Source organism: Rhipicephalus sanguineus, chromosome 1 (genome assembly GCF_013339695.2).
Source record: "Rhipicephalus sanguineus isolate Rsan-2018 chromosome 1, BIME_Rsan_1.4, whole genome shotgun sequence".
In the NCBI taxonomy this organism is placed as follows: domain Eukaryota; kingdom Metazoa; phylum Arthropoda; class Arachnida; order Ixodida; family Ixodidae; genus Rhipicephalus; species Rhipicephalus sanguineus.
Window position 1 is genome coordinate 226,833,163 of NC_051176.1, and position 24,716 is coordinate 226,857,878.

General features: G+C 46.5%; 1 protein-coding gene and 1 long non-coding RNA gene across 2 annotated transcripts in view; one reads left to right on the plus strand and one right to left on the minus strand.

Moving 5' to 3' along the window:
* Positions 1–14,488: 14,488 nt before the first annotated feature.
* LOC119373592 (clotting factor C) overlaps positions 14,489–24,716 on the minus strand; it is a 149,999-nt gene continuing 139,771 nt past the window's right edge. The window contains exon 18 of the mRNA XM_037643648.2: positions 14,489–14,553. Within this exon, the coding sequence (XP_037499576.2) occupies positions 14,523–14,553 (31 nt within the window). The 3' untranslated portion in view covers positions 14,489–14,522. The remainder of the gene's footprint in view (positions 14,554–24,716) is intronic.
* Positions 17,476–19,123, plus strand: LOC125760189 (uncharacterized). Its single transcript, XR_007417822.1, has 4 exons — positions 17,476–17,715; positions 17,816–18,011; positions 18,400–18,486; positions 18,856–19,123. It is a non-coding gene; the product is annotated as an uncharacterized LOC125760189 (long non-coding RNA).

Consider the following 24,716-nt stretch of genomic DNA (forward strand, 5'->3'; position numbering starts at 1 on the left):
TATGACATAACGGAAGTCACGCGAGCATCATTGCAGGCCATATACAGGTATTCTGTGTATTTAGCTGCACTTTACGTACTTTCTCGTCACCATGGCGGCGAGAGAAGACGCTGCGGCTGTAAAAAAAAAGTGCAGCAGGTATGCGCTCGGTGCACTGCATTTCGATCGCTCGGCACAGTACAACTGAAACGGCGGAACGAACGCAATCGGCAAAAGACGAATATTTAAAAATAAAAACACGGTGCTATGAGTACCTCGTGTTGCTGTGACCGCTGGCTATTATATGTAAGATAGCGGAATCGAAACAAAGTCATAATTTTTGCTGATAGTATCGCATACAGACATGGCAGAAGCGGTCATCTGCGCAATAAACAATGATCTTTAAAATTACTAATTAGCGCATTGATTATTGGCTTCAGCGGGTGTCTAGCAATTGCATATTTCGAGACGGCACGTGCTGAAAGCATAACCTTCTGCTGCGAACATTGTGCCTACCACCACATTCGGGAAACGCGTACTCATGTTGTGCTATAAAATGCGTTCCCTCTGTTTGTTTTTGTTTCCCTCTTTCCTTTCCGTCTTTTTATTGTCCCTTTCTGCCTTCGTGCACAGTCCTTCTTGGACTGTATAGGCAGACGTTGTGCCTCTTAAGGTTCAAGTTTTCATCTATATGCCCCCCCCCCCCCTCCGCCCAACATGTCTATTTATATGAGCGTATTGGAAGAGACTACGGACATTACGCACAAAGACTCGCGGCAGGAAGGTGACGATGGAAAAAGGCGCACTCACAGGCGCGGACTAGGGAAACAAGAAGCGAGTGCGTCTGTGAGCGCACCTTTTCCCATCAAGATGAACACATGCCAAATAACTAAAATTTCCGTTTTGATAAAGGCAGCCAACAATTTACCATCGGCGCGCGCAGGGTTCCCCGTCAAGGGGAGCGAAATTTCAACACAGCACCCCCCCCCCCCCCTCTATTGGTCAAGTCCGAGAGGAAACAAGCTTCGCAATGGATGCAAAAATGAACACGAAGTGATGACGATCTTCTCACAAAGGCTTGCCTTTGGTCCCCGGTTTCGCTGGGGCCAAAAGTATGATGTAAACAGTTCTTAGAATGCAATATCAGGGATTCTCGGCTGCCATTACCGTCTAAAACCTGCATGGCCATAAACCTGGAAATAAAGCAATGACGGAACAGTCCCTCCATTTTGAAAATGCATTAGATTTGAGTTTTTTGTAATTGTGTATATTGAATCTTGGTATGAGCATTTCATTGCTGATATTCATTGTAAAATTACTGTTATTGATCCTTGTGTTTTTATTAACACTAAAGTATTTTATGCCGGGGTCCACCACGGCTCCACTGACGTATTTCCGTCACGGAAATGACGTTGTAAAACATAAAGGCTAAGAGTGGGCAAAGAAAAAAAAAGTTCCGTCACGGGGAATCGAACTTACGACCCCGCAGCGCGAAACGATTCGGCCACGGACGGCACGTTATTCGCGATGCTAACGGCGAGCTATTTATATACACCATTTGCCGCTGGCGGAACTCGGAGATCGGTGTTACAGCGTGTTTTCGTTACCACTAGCGAGATGGCGCGAAGGGCTCCAAGAGCGCGCTTGAAAGATCGTCGCCGCGCCCGCGTCTACAGGGCGTGGTCGCTTGTGCCTGCCCTTATCTCGTGATCGCGGTGGTTTGTACGTCTCGCGTTGAGAGCATGAAGGTCACTTGGCTCACTGCAGCAGCCGCTTTTGCGAAAGGAGCGCGTTGCTCACTCAGAAATAAGTTACAAATGTGACAGTTAGTTCGCTCTCATCCTGTGTATGTTCGCTCCGTGCGTCCTTTCTTCTTGAGCAGCGCGTTGCAAGTTTCGAGCTGCTTGCCGTTCTTCGCGTGACATTACAATTTGTTGCTGTAGCATTCATTCCTTCACCCTCGAAACGAAAGAATGCGCAACAAACGCTCAACTACGTCTGTGAAGGCACGTTTCACTTTCGTGTTATACCGATTCCTATGACAGAGGGATCAGCCATGTTTTTTTGCTAATTACCAATAATGTAAATGAATTTGTATATTGCTTAGAATTTTATCCTTTGTGTATGTGAATATTATGCACATTACCCTCCCTGTAATGACTCCATGAACGGGGTTGACATTGCCAAATAAAAAACTAAATAAATAAATAATGTAGGCGAAATAACACTCGAACCGCTATAGATGTGCCCAATGAAAGTAAAAACTATACATAATCGTTAGATTATCTCGGGTCATGAGTTTGCTCAGTAATACTTTTGTTTCGACACCTCCATTAAGTTTTTTTTTTCACCACTCTGAGACAGTTATGAAGTAAAATTGCGTGTGTAATGCGATAACCGTCAGGTTTGACAATTGTGCATGTACAATAGATTGAGGACTGCCAAAGTGAACGCAAGTTTGCCTGATTCAGTTCCAGGCAAGTTTGTTTCTATTCTAGGCGTATTTGCTTCTTCGCTGTGCCTATGCTGAGGTCACTGACTGATAGCAAATTGCGAGACGTGTATGTCACCTCTCTCATTGCCGTTGATGTTGCGAATAAGAAAGTTATCAGCAAGCCGTCTGATTGTGGAGCGCGCAGACTTCACTCCAGCGTCCCCAGCTTCACCGGCATAGCTTACGGTATACCTAAAGTCACCGCCATCATTCCAGCTGCAAGTGCCAACAGACTTCTAGGAGGAACGCTATGTAATACTGTATCGGCTCTGGGTCGGCGAAGCATTCACCAACGCATACAGCTGTCGCAATGGAATGACTGATTGACCCGAGTGTGCTCACTGCAAATGTGACCATCAGTCACCTTCTATGCCACTGCGCCATACTCGATAAACATCGCCATACATTCCAGTGTGTCTTGGGCAGACTTGAAGATCGGCCTTTTACGGAAGAAAAGATTTTAGCTGTCATCACAGCTCATCAGACCAGAAAGTCACACAAGACCTTCTGCGATACTTGGAGACAATTACTGACCTAAGTGATCTCCATGTAGCTACGCTTCAATGGAAATGTGAATTGTGAATCTTCTGCAGTCATGCTTTCTCTCTCTTTCATCCCCTCATTTACCTCCTCTGGACAAAGTCCGGTTAAACTCCTGCCCTTACTTAACCTCCCCTTCACTCTCTCTCTCTAGTCATTGCTGGCAGTATTATAGATGACACTGGCTAAATCAGTAACTGGGCCTACCCGTCCCCACAGCCTAAACTGCCTCAGTTTTGATGTTCGAGCAGCGTTAACCATTTCAGGAGCCCAAATATACATTATTCCTGCTCCTATCCTTTAACAAAAAGAGAAGCGAAACAGTCTTTACATTTTCATTGCGGAAGTCAGAAAATGAACAAAGTCGGGCTGGCTGTATAGAGTGTACATACCTATATATTTACTGCTGGAACCATTGCTCCATTCATGAGCTATCGCGCCGAACGCTTTTCGAAGAAGAGACCGTAATCTATTGATAGCTTCAGGAAGCGTCGCAAACCTCTCCACTAAGAATGGTATCCCCCAAGCTTTTGCGTAAGGCTGCCGACTTCGGCTCAACAGTATTCGATCTTTTTTTTTCTTTTTTCTTTTTCCTTTGTGCACGCGATCACGCAAACACTACGACGCGACAGTGCTATATACCGGGTTTCAGACATGCGCGATCGCGCTCACGCTGAAGCGCACACGCGGCCGCTTGGTGACCAGGCGGACGAGGGAGAGATAGAGAGAAAGAGATAGCAATCTTTAATGATATCCCCGGAGATGTTAGCCTGCTTTATCGTCTGGCTTGCTACTGCAGGAGTCGGGTGATGACTATGATATATACAATGATAACATATACACACTAACAATACGTACTTACAGTCACAAACACATATATATATATACAAATCAGCCATTCATTCATAAATTGTGCGAGCTTAACGGCCCGAGTTTTCCGAAAGAAGTTGAATTACATTCGTGGTCTCTGTTCCTGTTCCCCCAACCCCCTTTTTTTTTCTACACACTTCTGAGTGCGTCGTTCGAAAAACGACGCCGATACGCCATAAAGGCGACGCACGTCTTTGTCCAGACCTTCGCATCGAATCCCTTGGTCACGTTGTCGGAGTGCAATGCACCGCAATACACGCACTATACTGACAACTCAGAGCGCGTTGCCATTTTTAAGCGTGTGCGTGTTTCTGTGAGAGAAGAAGATGGTTTATGCCACTCACTAAGCTTTCCAAGGTTTATCGTTCACGTACGGCTACCGTGGCGATGCCACAATTGATGAATCCAAACAGAGGTTGGCGCTGTGTTGCTTCACAACTGCTTGGACGTCGAGCACCGCCAGACTTTCTTTCAGCTCGATGAGCTAGCTGCTTTTCTTGTTCGATAGATTAAACTCTTCGTGCCCATTCCAACACGCATTTCGGAAGCGTTTGGTTATGAAATTCCTTACATTTTCTGACGCGTCTTAGGACAGTGTTAGGCAGTATCGAAGGTACATGTATCTTAGATACTATCTTAGATACTCTTTTGGTATCTTTTGGTATCGCGATACGTCTCGCAAAACGAGTGTCTGTATCAGTCTTTCCGAGACATTCAATAATGTATCGTGTATCTTAAGATATAAGATACTGCTATAAAACACCACCGAGCGAAACAATAAACATCGACCTGAATCACGCTTCTCAAGGTGATATCGCTGCCACTAAGCCACCTGAATAAGACCAACGACAGTGACATTCGTGTATATTTCCGCCGGAGTGCTCCAGCGAGAGCAGAAGATGCGGAGTACGCGTCCCTATTGGTGGTGCAGATTATTCATTTGATTTGCATGCAAACATACACAAGGACACAGAGAAAAGAGGGAGAGAGCAAGCTGGCAACTGCAACCTAGAGGGGCACAACGCCTGCCTACTCTTTCTGAAGGAGGGAAAGGAAGATGGAGGAGAGAAAGAGGAATGAAGATAGGAAAGTGAAGAAAAAAAATTGACGAAAACTTCGACAAAAATAGGTAAACACACACACACACACACACACACACACACACGCACGCACGCACACACACACACACACACACACACACACACACACACACGCACACGCACACGCACACGCACACACACACACACACACACACACACACACACACACACACACACACACACACACACACACACACACACACACACACACACACACACACACACACACAAAGAAACGCTTATAAACGGGTGGCCAGATCTGTTTGGTCCATAAAGGTCAGCAGAGCTCGATGGGCCTGGTCGCGTCGAGATACACAACCTCTCGGAAAGAGGTAATCGTCCACTGTCGCGCACTTAAATCCGAGGAATTTATATTGCTTAATCACCAAAGCCCGCCGCGTAACAAACGCGGGACAGTGTAATATAAGATGCTCAAGTGTTTAACAGGAGCCACAAGCTGCACACAACGGACTGTTCACACCTCCTTGACGGTATAAGCGTTCCCGCACCAATACTGAGCCGACTATAAGTTTATATAACAGTGCTCTGGAACGGACGAGGCAAGCCACGACCACGAACACGGGGAGGGAACGATCCGTTCGCGACACGCTGGTCTGGGTGCTGTTTTGGGAGGTGGCGGCGTATAAGCAGACGAGCGTTGTCCATCATAGACGAAATTTCCGACCAGTCACATTCATCGTGATTACAAGATGAAGCGAGGCGATCAGCCTCTTCATTTCCAGCAATGCCCACGTGCGAAGGTATCCACCGGGCAGCTATGGACAACCCACGAGAGAGAGTCACGTGATGGCGCTCCAGCCATCTCGACAAAAACAAGCGTGCGAACGTCTGCGCGCAGCCTACCTTTTGTTTTTTCTATGTTTCCTTTCTTCTTGGTTGTGTTGGTACCATGACACCTGTTCGTAGCCACTCCACTGTGCTGCGTACCCCAATACGTGCGGCGTCTTTTGCACAAGTCCTGATGCCGCTATACTGTCGTTATCGAAGTTTGTCGTGCGTGATGCTTCGTTGCAGAGTCCCAAGAATGCAAGAATGGGGCTGATTTGCGTCTCGCGGCATTCACACATCAGCGATTTGAAAAGTCGTGTGGATGTAACCTTGACTTACATATGATGAGATTGACTTTCATGCAAATGAAGTTCTAACAACCGTTGTACTATCGGTGCCCATGCTGCGATAGAACAAGCGTTTACGTAACAGAAAATATTTTGACGTACTGTATCATTGTTCTTCCTGCTGAATTATTCGGGAAGTTCTTTTAATTATAATTTGATTTTTAGCGCAAGTGCTCTCTTTGCTCTCCTCCGTTTGCATCCCATACATTACCTAGTCCTCTGCGTAGTCTTTGCCCATCTGTTTATTCTAAAATGTATTTTGTAACCTACTACTAAAGTACGTTCTCTTCTTTCCCTAGTAGCAGCAAATGTTTACACAAGGTTCAGTGGCGTACCAACTCGTGCGCGAGTGAGGGGGGGGGGGGGGGGGGGGGGGGGGCTGGCGTCGCTCACTCTGTCCGCCATATATATATATATATATATATATATATATATATATATATATATATATATATATATATATATATATATATATATATGTATATATATATATATATATATATATATATATAAAGAGAGAGAGAGAACTGCATTTCCTCTCAATTTGGCGTCATTTTTTTATATTCATAGAGATGTCTGAACTCAAGGAAGAATCTGCACAAAGAGATTGTGCAGGCTGGGCCGTCCTATACCTGGACAACACAGCAATGGTTAATAACATTTTGGAAATTTTACCGTCGTCAAGTTTAAAAAGTACAGCCACATTTAACCTGGTCTTCATCTGAGCATTCCATCTGCAAACTTCAGTCTCAGTTTGGCGTTGTAAATACAGTGTGTATGAAGGAGCTGATATGACTCTAGCGCCTTATATTCTGCACTTATTAAACAAGACATGTGGCTGACAAAGCAAGGTACTTAGCAGAAGTCTTCAAAATAAGCCGTGTGCCAATTTCTTTACTGTTAGAGCCCTCTAATATAAAGTCTTTCTAAAGAAGAAGACGAAGTTCAGTCGTATAATATTTCTAGAAACCACATTGAGCTGGTTGTGTATACAATAAGATTGTCAATGACTACGAATGTATATGCTAGATGTCGTTCCTTGCCCTCCTACTTTTCCCAGCTTGGGTGGGGGGTGAACGGGAAAGCGGTGAAGCGGTGAAGCGGATCTTTACTGTTCCCCTCAGGCTACTACGAGTAAATAGCCTACGTAAACTGTGTAAGCTCAAATATTCTTTGAAAAAATGAGGTCGATTTTAACGTTAAACTGCCCTGCATTGTCTCCTTCCGTATAGGTCGTTAGCTGTTAATGATTGGTCGAAATTTTCTGGGTCATGCTCACAGCACGTGCTCGTAACACGACGCAACAAATGTCGCGTAAGTGATCCACCGCGTAATTACCACTTACGCATGACTACGTTAAAAAAAATGAACTATGTTCAATACAGCGTATTGTTCGACATTGGTTCTTCGCTATTCGTCAAGACTATTTGTTGTGCCATAAAATCGCCCCCTTGTTACGCGACGTCACAAGTCTGCGAGAACTCGCGGTGTTGAAATGAAGTGTGCATAATAAGCAGCGCATTACTGTGCTGAACAACAAAATGTTTGGTGGAATAGCCAGACAGTGTCTCATTCTGAACGTCATTCAAGAAGGCTGCCCACCAATCACTTTGTCAGCGGCTACTTAGAGCAGCGAGCGAGATGGATTCATATGTGTATAACAGATACTTTCAGTTGTAGTATAGCGATGTTGAGCTGTTTTTGCGCGTATACAACTTTCTGTGAACTCATCGTTGCTGACAGAAAGGTAGAGAGAGAAATAAACATTTTTAGGAACAGAAAATCCTTCGCAGGTGGGCAGCCTTAGTCCAGAAAACTATGGATGCTGATGATCTCCCTGGTGAGGTAGATCAAGCTACAAGGCAAACTTGAAAGCTAGGCTTCTTAATGTGCTGGGTCCACTGCCTTGCTACAAGCCGCCGCGACCGCTGCAGGCTACCATATGATAAGTAACTTGTGAAGCAGGCTAATCGGAGACTAAAGTGGGAATCTTTTTTATCTCTCCTGGATCGGCACAACTAAAATACTCGACACTTCTGCATACTCATCAGCTCACAGCCTCTTGGATATGAAACAGTGGCGATGCTATTCGTTTGAAAGAAGAAACTAAATTTCCTGAAAAAGGAGAGCGCTTGATCGGGCTATAAAACGTTTACTGGTTCCCGCCCGTATTTGCGTCACCGATTACTTAAGTTTCAGGCCAGGCCGAGCAAAATAAAATCATGACAGATAGCTGTAATCTTATAGAGCCCCTTCTGAGCAATAGCCTGCTCTGCAATGCTCGAGCGCAAGGCGCGAAAGCGTGGAATAGGCAGCCCGCACCGCAGAGAGCCTACAATGCGTGGTCATGACACATGGAGGACAGTCGTCACAGAAGGATTGTAGGAAACTTATTTTACATAAATACGTGATCGCTGCGTTCAAGTAAAAGTGCCTCACTTGTTAGTTTCCCAGTCTGCAGCCGACAATGACCACTGTCGAAAGTGGAGGGGCTCCGCCCCCCTAACATTTCTCAGTGGGGCGGCTAGCGCCCCCCTTGCCCCCCCGGTAGATACGCCTATAACAAGGTTGCCGCCACATTGAGACAGTTGCTTCAACGTTGTGACAACATTGCGTGCTACTAGGGTTATTCTCATCTTTTAACTCTCTTTGTGTCATCGCTAATATTTACATATCTGCATTCCATGCGAGTTTACTGTTATGTCAAGGCGATGTTAAGGACAAAGGTAAAATAATCTGAGCGTCTCTAGAGTATACAGTAACGAAAATTCCGGTTACAATTTAGTAAAATGGCGAAATTGAGTTCGCAATATAACATTGGAAATTATAAGAAAAAAAATCTTATAAAAGGCGATGTTAGGAAGGGCATTTGAGAAACGTAATACCAAGTACTCCGTTTTTCTCATTCGAGTCCCCACGAGCCATTTTATGCTATCTTCCATAGGAACTGAGTTTTCTATTGTCTGACCTTAACATATAAGTTTACGATACATCATGCTCTGTTCTCATAGCTGCTAGAGTGCCGCCTGTATCGTGTTTATACAGGGTGTTTCACGTAACTGGAACCAAATATTTACAAGGAAGTGGTCAACCTCAGCTGAATAAAACCAACGATATCGTTTTCCGTCATGTCGTTCTCGTTAGGGTATTTTTATATCGCGCTTAAATTGTTAATTAAGAAGCTGCACTATGCAGCATTTTTTTTAGGGCCAAGTGCCTTTTGTTACGTTGTAGAAGGCATTCCGAAACGACCTTCCGATTTTTTCTGAAAACGTACATGCTGCGTAGTGATTTTTTCCGGCGTTTAATGAGAGCCCGATAAATATGACCACGTTACTGCCCTCTTGCGCTACCGTACTGCAGCTCTCTCAAACGTGCTTCCAGTGAAACAAACGGCACGTGGACCATGGCGAAATGAGCGACCGCTGCTGAAATGGGCGGCATTCGCTCCATAGTGCGTCGACGTTTCTGACGACCACACACGGCAAGGAAACGCCAGCGTCCCCGAGGAGCGATAGGCTGTCGGTCCGCGCGCCCGTTGTTTCGCTCAAAGCACATTCGAGAGCGCTGCATTACGGAACCGCATGAGCTCAGTAACGCGGTCTTTCATATTTCGCGGCCGTTTTTAAAATCCCGAAAATATTCACTACGCAGCATGTACGCCGTGAAAAAATTTGGATCGGTTGTTTTTAAATGTGCTCTATGACGTGACGAAGCGCACTTGGCCCTAAAGTAAATGTTAAAACTGTCACATAGTTGACCTTATTTAATTAAACAATTATGCGGATTATAAAAGTACCATAACGAGCGCCGCATGACGGTAAACCCTATAGCATTGGCTTCATTCAGTAGCGGTTAACTATGTTTCTTATAATTTTTTTTAACATTTGGTTCTATTTACGTGAAACACCCTGTATATACTTATTCACTTTGATTGTTTAATACCGAACTGCCTTGCTATTTGACTTAGATATATTCGTTTTTCCTTTTTTTCTTTAGGTCACCATAAAGTTTTCTTATTCTTACAAATCAGCAGGTAAGCAGAGTTATTAGTGGCAATACCGTGAATAGCAGTACTATCCGGCAACGCTTTGTGCCACTACAATACGTCCGAGACGTGTCTGGCGGCACAAGTTTTATCGGAGAAGAAATGGTAAAAGATTGCACGTTAGTGAATATGTTTCTAACGAACGCTTTACGTTAGCAGATAAGTAGAATATGAAAAGTCACTGCAGTTTTATGTCCTCAATAAAATATGAGCGCTGACTATGTAGTTCGTCGTCTTCACACGATGCGTCACAAACAATATCGCTACCAACGTTGTTGCTGATCTACACCTGTCGGTTGATGCGGTATTACGAAAACGATAATACGCTTGTCGACAAGGTAAGACTGCACAGGGTATTTGCGCCATCGTGCGGAGGCTTCTTAATGACGTTCTTGTAAGTAGATGGCAAACCGCTAGCTGGTCGCCAAATAGAGCAGCCACACCCATCAATTACAAAAGTGCCAAGCAAAAAGCACTAAAAGCGCAGTGGTTCAAGAGCTGTCATATTAAGCATCCAAACAAATCCCAATAAGTTGTTTCCGAATGAGACTAATATACTTTCAGCAAGAAACACAGAAATCTTGGGATACAAACAGGTATTTCGTTCAAATTAAAGAAAGTTGGTCGCACTTAAGAAATTTTCAAGTAAACACTTTTGTACCTAGGCCTTTGATGCTTCATTATACAGTATAGATCTACAATAACAAAATTTGCAAATGCATCGAAGTATCTTCAGATACAATTGGGAAATATAGTATCGGACACAATTATTCAGGAAGTATCTTCTATCCGTACCTGAAATACTTCTTGTCGGAGTATCTTGTATCGTATCGCGATACAATTTCAAGGTATCTTTGCCCAGCCATGTCTCAGGAGCACATCCTTGGGGACACCGAGTAACGTCGCGGCAGCGACAATGCAGTAACGTTGTTGATGGTGATGCTCCAAGGAATATGGGCACCCACCCACTCAGGGAGATTTGCCGAGAATCGGACGGCATAAATGGTTTTAAAAATTTCGCTTTACACTATAACTTATTACGGTAATTAGAATGAATATTCTTCTTCATAAATATCAATTTTAAAAGTTTGTCCTGAACGGCTTCTAGTGCATATTTCATGTCCCTTTCATCCCAAGAATCTCGAGATAATTTGTTTTGTTTTAGGTGTAAATGACAACAAAGTTAGTGTCGCGTTTTGTCCCGCGCATCATTTCGCCCCGCCTTACCCTACCCAACTTCTATCTCGCAAAGCACTCCGGCATTCCCGCATTTCCATTTTTCACGATGCAGGCTTTCCAACAGAGTTCAGCTTGGTTATCCACCCTGCCTTTCCTGATGACTTCTCTCTCGCGTGCTTGCGTTTGCAACAAAGAAAGTAACGAAAAAAATCAAGTCAAAAGAGGAAGTTGTTCGCATGGCAGTTTATTGCAAAATGTGATTTTTGGATGAAAAATGACTTTTTAACGTAAGAATATTGCACTGCTATTTAGCATCAGCCTAGCTGGGCAGCACTGTGCACATATGGTGTGTTCAGAATCTCGTACGCAGACTTCAACGCGCACAGTTGAGTGAAGGAAGGTTTTTTTTTTTTTTTTTTTACGGAAGGTATTGCATAGCCAGGCAAAGTTTGTATCTAAAGTCCCTAGATCTTTCCCTAGTGCCTAGATTTTTAGAAGAAAGAAAAATCTAGGGACTTTATTTGTATGATATTTCCCATATCTAAAAATTGGACATCACGCGAATAAAAGTATTACTGACACTTGTATGCCCGTTCGGAAATGGCGTGACATTGTTTCCTTTACATTTTATTGAAAAAGATGTCTGTTTGGTTTAAAATGACTTAGTTCTGTTTCGTTTGGCTCCGGTATTCTTCGTGGCAGAAGCCATTTTGCGTGCACCTGTCTGCTGGAATGCTGTCTCCCCCCCGTATCGGCGCTTAGACGGAGGCACGGAACGCCACATCTTCCTGGGAGGGGGGGGGGGGGGCTTATGCCGAGCGAGCCGGGCACGTCACCGTGGACAGATTTCCCAGAAAAGGACGTTGAAATTCGGAGACCCCTTTTTGGCTCGGTGTTTTCAGCGCGAGATGGTACCTCTGGAGGGATTCTCACCAAACCACTGCACTCTTTTACACGAACGCAGGCATGAAGGTTTGCACGTGCTGGAGTGGATTGTCTCCTTGTCTCCGAATTCGATACCTCTACGTTCTTGTGAGGTATTTGTCAGCGTGGGACAGCGCCGCTGTAGCCGCTTTCATCGAACCGAGTGAGGCCTTCCACCCGAAGGCAGCTATCAACGCTTCTTGCGAGTGTTCCCGGCAGCAGAGGTCATCGACCTTTCACCCCCACCCCTAATTCGGAATCAATCTCCTTGCAGACATTCCTATATTCGAGTCGTCGGGGCGTGGCGCGTGAATTGTGTGTTCCCCAATTGGACTTCCCGACCTACAAGTGTATTGTGTGGCTCATTGCCTCCTTTCTGGAGGCCGGACGCCGGGACGGCAAGTCACAGGATTGGCGGGAGCTGCGGGCATCGGTTTCAGGGCCCTCAGCGTTGACAGACACGGGGCTTTAAAAGCTGAAGTCTTTTATAGTAGATCAGTTCACTCGAGTGAGTTGATTAAAATATAAATAAACCTACGTTCCTTTTTGTAAGAACGCGCCTCCTCACTGGGAAAACATCAGCTATGGGGAGGGACGGCGGGAGCCAGCTACCTTACGAGACCCGCCGAACCCCACTCCTTATAGTTCATAGAATTGACTTAGGTGGAGAAGCAGTACAAGAAATGGTATAGAAATGGTAGAACGTCCTCAGCAATTCACGAGTAAATTTCTAAATTTCCCTGCAGATCTTGTGGAACAATGCTGCGATCATTAACAGTTTCTATTTGCAGCTTACGTAGTTGCGAATGCTTCTCATAAAAACGTTGCGCGAATGCTTTAAAATTTTAGGCGCGAGGTGGCAGAAGACTCATTCCGTAGCAGTAAAACAAATACGCAGCTCAAAGCTACAGCGCTTGCTTTTTTTTGGTGTTTTTTTTTGTCTACACTATAAGGAAAGTGTCTTCCTGCAAGCCTACGTAGCCTTCACTCTATTTGGACGCCTGAAAATCAGCCAGTCTTGGTTGTTTCCTCAAGCAAGATGCGCTAATCTCACACCTCTGTTTTGAGCAGAACTCGAGAGGTGGGCACACGTCGTATGATTGTACGAATAACAATGGACTGTGGGGAGAGTGAGAGAAGAGAGAGAAAGGAAAGACAGAGAGGTTAACCAGAGGAAGCCTCCGGTTTGCTACCCTGTACGTGGGAAGGGCAAAAGGGGATGTAAAAGAATGAACAGGAAGAAGAGATGTGATCACAGCACGCGACAAAAAAAAAAAAAGAAAAGGTCATGACCGTAGTCCAAGTACTTCACAGCAACATTTTCTGCCAACAGTCACAGTTTGACATTGAGTCCGGTTGCTTGAAGAAATCGCAACAACGCCCTCAGAGCGGCTTGTGTTGAGAACCGGGTAGGCCAGGGCCTTAGAATTTTGTTCTCCGTGAGAGGGCGGTTGTCCAGCTGGCCTAATGCGGCTGAGAGGGCCGCCCTTTCGGAGTTGAAGAGGGTGCACTCACAGAGAAGGTGCGCGATTATTTCGCTGCACCCGCAGACTTCACATGATGGGCTCTCAGCCATTCCAATAATAAACGAATAGGCATTTGAGAAGGCCACTCCAAGCCATCGACGGACCAGCAGGGTAGAGTCACGTCGTGATAAGCTGGACTGGATGTGTAGTTCAAGATCAGGGTCCAAGGTATGCGGCCGTGCACTTGTAAATGTCGGTGACTTCCACAAGTCCAACGTTAGACGACGGGCAAGCACACGAAGTTCTTTTGCGGCGTCCGATCTTGACAGGGGAATAGCGATATTGCTGACACCGTCGCGAGCGGATCGAGCAGTTGCGTCCGCTTGGTCATTTCCCTGAATACCACAGTGACTAGGAAGCCACTGGAATATTACTTGGTGGCCTCTTTCTATTGCTTCATGGTGGACTTGCCTGATTTCCGCGACCAGCTGCTCATGTGAGCCATGACGTGGGGACTGTGGGGAAAAGGCGTTACTGCAAGTGAGCTGAGGCCCGTCGCTTCCATGCGCGAGTGCCAAACTAAACAAAAAGGTAAAATAAAATGAGTCCCTTCGTCGACAGGGCATCGCACGTAAAAAGCGAATCGCTATCTTGTCATTCCGGATCCAGTGGGTGGCCATCAATTTGGTGTACAGCGAACAAGATTTTCGTGCTCAGTCAGAGCGGGCCCACGCAGCACCTTCGACGCATCGCTCGTTCGGGCCCACAGAAATGAGGTTCGCGCGCTCAGATGAACTGCTTGATCCAGGGGAGGAAGGTGAAGACCCTGGTTAATCCGCTATACTGGTTGGCCACGGCGCACCCGTACGGGCTCCCCCAACTGACGACGCCCTCGAGGATCCAGCGCCGTTCGGTGGTAACCGCGTCGTCGAGGAACACCATGGGACTGCCCGAGTCACCGGTACACGTGTTCGACGTGGCGTTGGCGTGACCCGCGCAGAACATGGCCTCGGACACTGTGAGCGGCACGCCCGCGCGCTCGTACGCCTCTTGGCACTTTTCGTTCGCCACCACGGGCAGCATGGCCTCGCTCAGCACGTCCGCGTACTCGCCGGTCTCCGTCAGGCCCCAGCCGGTCGCCTGGACAGACAACATCGTGGCAATGAGTCACCGCGCTATTTCATTAACGAAGTTGACCACTCTACTATAACAGCACTGTGACTGAAATGAATATAAATGAAAGTGTCACAGCGACTCGTAAGGGATGTGTAAAATATACCAATAATTTAACAGCTATAAAACAATTCGCTTTACAAGAGCAAATCTATTACCTGAGGATAAGAGCACAAGAGGTATAGCTCAGTATATACAATTCAATGTCTAGTGGTCCACCAGGAATGTATATGATGAAACTCTTGATGGCTGTTTGGAGTGCATTGCTGTGCTAATATGGCCACTGGCCGTGTTTCGCTATGAAACAGTTACATGGAGTCCACGTGAGCATGAGCTAGTGAGTGGTATGAATAAACTTTTATTTGTTCCAGCAAAACGCGATAAAACGCGTACCCAGCTAATCCCACGACGAGACCGATAGGTCTAGCCTGCCGGCCCGATCACGGGCGTGCTGCACGGCCATGATTTTGCCTTCATAGGCAGGACTTCGCAGGAGCGTGTCCCACTCTTCCTTAATGAACTTCGGGCCCAATGAGCCGCACTCCCAAAGCATGTGAGACAACGTAGCATCCTCGCCACAGGCAGCGCAAGAACTATTCGTGTGAATGTCGGGATATATGCCAAGGGACGCCGGGTTTGGGTAGGAGTTGGTTTGCAGGAGTCTGAGCGTGACTGCCTGCGGCCTGCTTAGCTTGGAATGAGGCGGCGGGAAGACCTTTCTCTCTAAGTAAAGGAATTTAGTTATTTCATTGTGCGCGCTAGGAGCGTGCCTGTGTCCGGGAGGAAAGCAGCTCGATCCTAGGGCAGCGCGGTCAATACAGCCACGCGCAGCATCGTGGGCAGACTCGTAAAGTTTCAGAGGAACCCCTTCAATCGCCCCGACGTGGGCAGGTAACCAAAAAATAGAGTGTGTGGAGCTGTCACTGTTTTTGGCGCCTTTCAGAATTTCAACTACCTGCCGAGCTACCCGGCCTTTCCGGAATGCCCTGACGGCCGCTTTCGAGTCGCTATACAGCTTGTCTCTCCGACTGTCTTGCATGGCGAGTGCAGTGCATGGTCACTTGCTCGTCGCCTTTGCGACGGTTAACTGCAAGACCTTAGGCTCAGTAACCACCCGTGGCTTCACTTTTCCCATGGTTTCTCGCGCTCAGAGGTTCGGTTGTGGAATTCGTGGAAGCTTTGAAATGGCGAACGTGTTCCTCTGCTCAGTTCAGTGTTCAAGGACGTACACTACATTAAAGAAAATAGGTAGGTGTTCCGTTTACGTGCACTTCGAGAAACAGTGTTAGACGGTAAGGATGGGAGCAACTGCACATTCAAGTGCAGCCTGCTAAAGGCCAATTGAGCGCGCCTTGAGCCTTCAGGAAATACAGGTTTTTTAAGTAGGAAGTGGACGCTTTGCATATTTGATCCTGTTCGTACAGTCTGCCTAACTTCTCCCAGAGCTATGGAACTCAACGCGTGAATTGCAGTGAGTGCGCTTACCACTCCCAGTTTTCCTTCCTGCAGATGCACCCTGGCCGATCGGTCCGTGGGCAGGCAGACGGGCCTCACGCGAGGCGTCAGCTCCACGGCCTTGTCCAGTTGCACCAGGGCGATGTCGTTGTCGTATGTGGTAGGGCCGTAGTTAAAGTGCACGTGGATCTCAGCAACCTGCGAAGCATTCAAGGTTGGAACTTCAACACACGTAGTACGCCTTTGTAAGAGAGATGAAACACACACACACACACACACACACACACACACACACACACACACACACACACACACACACACACACACACACACACACACACACACACACACACACACACGCACACACACACACGCACACACGCACACACGCACACACACACACACACACACACACCACACGTACTCCCTCCTTTCTTTTTATTGTTCTTTTGTTTAACGGTTTTTTTGTTTTTTGTAACTGCTTCCCAGCTTAGCCTGCGTGCATGAGCTGAAAAGTCTCACCTTGCGCACTTGGACATGGGCGTCGTCTTTGCTATCACTGCGGAAGTGCTTGCCCAGCGCGACGCGCAGGATCTCGCGCGGTATGACGACGCGCGACACCTCATACGTGACGCAGTGGGCTGTGGTCACCGTAGAGTTTCCTAAAATGACCTAGAGGGAACTCTGGCGCTGCGATAGTTCAGCCACCATGGGAATGATGGGTAGTACACGGATTTGCCTAGTCTTCGTGCTTGTGGGCTTCGAACGCACTTGTGACTTTGTTTATTGCTATGTTTTGGCTTTCTTTCGGATAAAAGAATGGATCGTTGTGAACTTCGTGACCAGATTTGAATCGGTGAGCCTAAAGAAGTTAAAGTGGTGAAGTGAAACTGCTGACTTTTGCTCAACCTCGTTTTGCGACAAAGCAGATGCAGGCCACGCGGAGCCAAACGGAGCCGAAAGAACGAAGTTTAGACAAATCCGTGTACTACCCATGATTCCCATGCTGGCTGAAGCAACGTTTCTAGAACTACTTCAGTTTGAAAACTCGGCTCTGTTGCGCGGCTCCGCTGCGAGCGGAGGCGGCGAGTGGCGCTCTTCAAGTGAAGCCAGCGCCGCCATCTTGTGGTGGGCAGAAAGCTCGGCTCGGCTGGCTCGGTTGGCTGCCAGTTCACCTGCAGCGGCGGTTGATCGCGGTTCGTGCGCCTGTCTTTCCTTGACAAGTGTGCCAGTGTGTATCTGCAGTGCATTCGAATGCGTGCGGCTCGATTCAAGCGAGCATGGTACAATCCTGCGTAGCGTATGGGTGCGCAAATCGCGCGATTCCTGCTTCCAAGATCACATTTCACAGGTGCGTACTGAAAGCACGTAGTGCTTACGCGGTCTGATACGGCTGACTCGTGTTTTTCATTGGTAGGCTTGAGGAATTAATTTTCGGAAATTATTGGCAGGTTTCCAAAAGATGCTGAGACACGGAACCTATGGGAGCGAGCTGTGCGTCGTGAACGCTGGAAACCGACAGATAAAGATCGCCTTTGCTCTGCGCACTTTGATCCGGCGTGTTTTGACCGGACCGGACAAACAACATTGAAAGCGGGAAGTGTGCCGACTTCGTTCGCTGCTTTCCCTGCCCACCTCCTGGCACCGGTAATCATCGGAACTTCGCAGATATAGTGCTCTGACATCAGGGAGGCTGGAATGACATAGGCATATCTCTTCTTTCATGTTTTGTCGACGTGACTGTATTGCTGCGTGTTTCTTCGCGAGCTTTTCGTTCCATTCGCTCGTTTACAATATCGCTCCACACACGATTCGCGCATGATCATTGTCGAATGTTCCCGAACATGCTTTCGTGAATACATATATTCATGTTATGTGCAATAATTGATGTATATATATATATATAATAATATATATATATATATATATATATATATATATATATATATATATATATATATATATAGATATATATATATATATATATATATATATTTTCTAGAAGCAGTTAATTCCCACTATGTGCTTATTTCAGGTGAAAAGGAAGCGGCCAGCACCAAAACCTCGAGGATGCAGTCCTGCTCAGCAGCAAGAGGCCTTAAATACCGAAGACCATGTCACTGTATCACCATCAAAGCAGTGGTACAAGACGAAGTTGCAGGAAAAGAAGACGAAAGATTGCACCTGAAGAAAAAGATTAAAACGTTGCAGCAGAACAAGCGAAGGCTGACACAAAAGAAAATCACCGCTGAAGAAATTATTAGAGGCATCCAAGAACAGAAGCTTTTGTCAGAAGAGGGCTCCAAGATGTTGATGCAGCATTTTCTCCTGACATACAACAACTGCTTCACCGGGCACGGACAGAAAGTGGAGGTAAATACCCTCCAGAGCTGCGAACGTTTGCACTTACTTTACATTTCTACTCACCAGCAGCCTACGAATTTGTTCGATCAATGTTTAATGACGCCCTCCCTTCGCAGCGCACAATCAGAGAATGGTATAGGTCTGTTAACGGCCAACCAGGCTTTACAGGGGAAGCATTTTCTTTCTTGGAGAAGTTGGTTCAAGGTCGCTCTGAAACTCTTTACTGTGCTCTGATTGTCGATGATATGTCGATTAGGAAACACGTTGAACTTGTAGGAGACAGGATAGTTGGCTATGTTGATTTTGGAGCATCTCTTGATGATGACAGCCTCCCTGAAGCCACAAATGTTTGTGTTTATATTGTTGTTGGCATAAACATGAGGCTGAAAATACCAGTCGGCTACTTCCTTATCCACTCACTCACTGGTTCTGAGAGGGCTGAACTAACAAAACAATGCATTGAACGACTGGAATCTGTGAAAGTTCAAGTTGTCAGTCTAACGTTTGATGGTGCGTCATCAAATTTCACTATGGCGAAATGCCTTGGTGCAGAACTCAAGCCTGATCCTGTCGAGTTCTCCACATCCTTTAAAACCCAGTTGATGAATCAAGGGATGTGCATATCCTGCTTGACCCATGCCACATGATTAAGTTGATTAGAAATTCACTGGCAACAATGTGCTACATCACTGATGTTGATGGAAACCACATAAAATGGGCTTACATAAAGGCACTGGAGGCTCTACAGCGCGAGGAAGGGCTCCGCCTTGGCAATAAGCTAACTAAGGTGCATATGCAGTGGGAGAAGCAAAAGATGAAGGTACGCCTCGCAGTTCAGGCACTCAGCGCTTCAGTTGCAGACGCTCTTGAATTTTGCGAGCAAACGCTGAAGCTGCCACAATTTAGAGGTGCTAGTGCCACGGCGAAATTTGTGAGGGTGTTTGATCATCTCTTCGATTTGCTAAACTCCAGAAATGCGTTTGCAAAATCATACAAAGCACCTCTTCGAAAGCAAAATGAGGCTTGTTGGAAGCCATTTTTTGCCGACGCTCGACAGTACATATGTGCTTTGAAAGATCCGTTCGGTCGACCACTTTTGCAGGGAACAAAGAGGACAGGATTTGTGGGTTTTCTTGTGTGTATACAAAGCACAGAAAGTATCTTCAAGGAACTAGTTCATGAAGGTCAACTTAACTAATCTGCTCACGCACAAGATGAGCCAAGATCATGCAGAAACTTTCTTCGGCTGTGTGCGAGGACGTGGGGGGTTCAACAACAACCCTACAGCTGCCCAATTCATGGCGGCTTATAAGCGTCTATTGGTTCAGACAGAAGTGAGATCGTCCACCTCAGGCAACTGTTCGCAAGATATTGTTTCCATTCTGAGTGCATCTGCCTCTGTCACTACAGTTTGTGCAACCACTGAGGTCACATCGCGAAGGTCTGCCATCCTACAACCAGAGGACCACGATTACACAGACCGAATTGACTATCCAGAGAGCCTCTCCACATTCGTTTGCTCTGTCGTGCCTTACATTGCAGGCTTTGTCGCTCGCAAAATCGCTACTACAAACACCTGTGAGGTGTGCATAGAAGCTCTTCATGGAGAGGATACATCTCTATTGGTGAGACAAAAAAATCGAGGTGGACTCTTTTACCCTTCCGAAGACGTTGTGTCACTGTGCGAAACAGCGGAAAAGGGGCTGCGTCGACTGCAGGCTTGCACTCAATGCCTTAAGAACATACATGCCAATACCAAACAACTAGTCCTGGAGATTCTCAGTCAATCACTGGAAAAGAGGTGGTTTTCACAATTGGAACAACATCTTTTTGACGTCGACGTGTTGGACAATCATATTTACAACTTGAGTAAGCAAGTATTGGAGCTCTACATCAAGATCAGGCTGCACCACATGACAAAGGAACGAAGCCGGGAACTCGTGAAAGATAAGGTTAGGTCTTTGCTTTCAAGACTCGTCATTTTTAGGAATCAGTGAACAACTTGGCCGTAACGTTCATGTTGGCTAAAGCCTGAGAAAGCTGTACAAATAAAATTTCAACACATGAAAAACGAAACGTTCTGTGGTCTCTTTAAATACTGCCAATGTATCGGCGACTATGTGAGCACGTTTTTACATCTCTAGCAGCAATCATTTGCAAAAAAAAACGGCCGCGGAAGTGCAATATATGCTACGCGGCCGCCTTCCTGCCCACCACAAGATGGCCGCCGCCGGCTTCACTCTGCCCTATGGGTAAGTATAGGCGGCTTCCACTCCAGCAATTTTCCTAGGGTGCGCCGGTGCGGCCGCTGCTATGGCTGCTACCGTATCGGCGCGCCGGATCAGATGCGTCACTGCGTTGTATTGAAGAACAGAGATTCCGGATTTTGTAATACGCAGCAAAAGATGTTACACGTGTTACGCGTCCTCAATGCCGACATGTTTTGTGCCGGGCTGTACAGCGGGAATAGGACAAACAAATGACCGCGGAACTTTTGGGCTCAGCATGATCAGGCGGAATAAAAGGCTGCCAGACAAATCCCAAATTAATGAACGATTGTGCTGTAGAAGTGCTGCTTGCTGGGTCAGTTCTTCATACTAAACTTCAGAAAACCCGCGAAAACAGATGCAAACATTAAGTTAGGGCAAATATGGTGTTTTATCTTTTTTTTCTTTGTACTTTGCTCAGAGCATGGTGCATGTTTTGGTTGTTTCAGGCCATTGTGGTTTTCACGTATATGCCAGTTGTAAGTCTAGCGTGGTGTTGTGATTCCTTCCTTCGTGTGTGCGTCTTTTTTCGCTGGTTTTCTAAAGAATCATTAATGAGCAATTCATGAAATTTCCTGAAAATTTCATGAATTTTCCTGAAATCTTCAGAGATTCAGAAATTTTCCTGAAATCTTTCAATTTTCCTGAAAATCTTCAGAGGTTGGTGTGTAATTGTAAATACTGAAGTAACCCGCAAACATTTCAATTAAACACGCGATTTAGGCGTGTTTTTGACATGCACTGTTGTACTCTATAAATGTACCACTTATCACTTTATCAACTGATTTTTTATATAATAGTATTCAGCTAATTCCGAAGCACCGAAATCGGAAAAGCTGATTTATTGACAGCAGGGGCATGGCGAGAAGTTTAATTTCCGGAAGGAGGGTGGGCATAGAATTACCCAACGCACCCCTGGCTACGCCGCCGATTACAGTCAAGGTACATGTAATAATATCACGAGCTTGCGAGACTGAAATTCTACAAACGTGCCCTACAGTTACGGTGGCTACTACATTGCTTTATATTGATATGAATAACGACAATGTACAGCGGCCTTTCGTGGTATTCTTGCCGTTCCTTGGGCACTTCACATAAGCAGTAATCCAAATTGCAATAAAACCTGTAATTGGGCAAGGCGAAGGCTGTCAGAGGAGGGACATCACGAAAGGATTCTCTCGAGCCTCCAACGAAATTATGCAATGACCTATTTGTTTCCAAATACCTACGAAAACAATTACAGACTCTTCTGATATATAGTCAGGCAAAAAAGGTTTGTGAAATCAGCTCTACTGGTATTTCAATATCGCACCTAGCCAGTAAGTAACGCTAATGTCTGTAGCAATGAACATGACGAGAGTAGCAGCGACGGCCGTGCTCACGGTGCCTGCAGTCATTCGCGTAACACTGAACACGTGCAGACCCGGTCTCAAATACTGCTGCACACAATCGTGCTTTGAACACGATTACCTAAACGGAAAAGCAAGTCGTTTTCGTAACTCTGTTGATAAGCCATTCAATATTCGCGAGCACAATCGCAGTTGTCCGCAGTCTTCACTCGCGCTTCGCCGTCTGCTACGTAGAGCCTGTTGCTGCAGTAGCGCCACCTGCACCGGAAGTCGGTTGCGCGCCGTTTTCAGAGTACGGCGGAGGCGGGGAGTTTGGCAACTGAAGCAAGTTCTATAGACGTTGGGCTGAAGCGCGATGCATTGCAGCTCCCATAGACACTAGCGCCAGAGTTCCCTCTAGTAAGTATTGTAGGAAACTCTATGGTGGTCACCACCCAGGTCTCCGATAGCAGGCTGCCGCCGCAGTTGAGCACCCACTCGGCAGCACCGTCTTTTGACGTAGGGTTGCGCACGCTTAGCGCCGCTTGCCATGGCCACTGGCCCACATCCGATGCGTTTCCGTTGTAGATGTGCAGACTGCGTGGGGAGCCCGACCGGCCGCACACTGCAGCGCGTAGATAAGGAGTTGTCACGACGCGCAGAAAGGCGGCACGCAATCATTTCCCGATCACTTCCCCGCCGGAATCCTGCGCTGTCGTGCTATGCAGTGAAGGCGAGGCAAAAGGCAAACTTCTTACAACCGTGTGGTTGTAGAGTTGAAAATTTTTTTTCTCGTTTAAAAGAAAAGCTACTCTTTTCAAACTTTCTGTATGCCATACCAACAAACCATAATATACAACGATGTATAGACCTTATGCAAAATCTGCTGCCATCTAGCGGCCGCCGTGCGCATTTCCGCAATGTTGAAGGCTAAGCGCGTTCCACATGTGCACACACGGAGCGTACGTATCGACGTCTGGCGGTTGATAGAAACGGCAATTCCGACATTTTCGTGTGCCGTGTTGCTCAGATTGAGGAAATTGGGGTGCTGAAAAAAGGTTAACAGGAAACTAACCTTCATGTTATTAGATTTCCTCGCTGCCGACGAGAAGCGGCCGATCGTTCCGTTGCTCCGGCTACTGCTCACGACTAACGCCGTGTTTGGGTTCGCCGTTCTTAATAGATGCGGTATGGGACAGCATCGGCACTCATCAGAGAACACTTTTTCGTGTCATGCCGGAACCAGACAGTTTTCGCGCCGTGCGCTTGCAGGCACAGACAAACCGCAGCTTCGTGTACGAGCTTCAAAGCTGCATCGCGGCTGCACACGCGTGCCTGCGCTGCTGTTGACATTACTTTGTTTATTACACTGCGATAACAATTACATGTTAGACAGGTCGGTCGAGTGCGTCATCGATTCTCAGTGAACGGACCGATTGTGCTGGAGCGTGTTGTTTGTAGTTGGTTTTCGATTGTGTAGTTTCACAAGGTAACATTTGGTGGGATGCTTTGTGGGCGTATTGCTTCACTATGCGTATTTTTCAAGCATTTCATGTGCTATCACCACCAAATTCAGAGGGGCGGCCAGGATGGCCTGACCGCCCTCCCTTACTTTTTTATTTATACGTACCCCAGAGGAGCACATATATCATGCTCTCCCAGAAGCTGACCCCCTTTGGAAAAATCCCGTATCCACCCCTGTGTGCTATGAAATATTAAAGGGGTCGTGAAACGTCCTCCAAAAATTTTCAACTACGTGTGTATTCAGAATCCTGGCCGTCCATTTAGTACTATACATCGACTCGTTTGATGTCTGGGTTCGCTGAATTACTAAAAAAGCGCAATTTCGGTTTCCCCGCTCACGTTCCAGTCAACTGTGTAGCTGACGTCATTTTAAGACAGCCAATGAAAAGTCTCTGTCGTTGACAAAACATGGCGACGCAGCGATGTTTTTGAGTTTTAGTTGACCGTGGTTCGTAGCATCATACTGTTTAGATTGTGGTGCCGGCAACACCAGGGTCGCCCTTTCCGGAGGTGCACTGAGGGACGGAGGCGGAGCCACTTTGCTTTTTGTTGTTGTTTGCTTCCTGACGTCATTTCCGTTTTGTTTTTGTTTTTTTGCAGACGAGAGAGCGCATTTTTGTTGTTTCCTGACGTCATTTCCGTTTCCTTTTTATTTATTTTTTTATTTCTTTTTTTTGCGCGGAGGGGTTGCACGTTGTTATTGAAGTCAAGCTGTGCGGAGCGTGGACGCGCGATTCCGTAGCCTAAACGGTCACGCAGCGTGGATGGCGTGGACCCGGCAGCGCCGACGGGCTGACACGGGCACATTGGGCACATTTGATCGCAGGTTTGGTCCCGACTTAGTCGGAAGTGCTGTTGCATGGTCACAT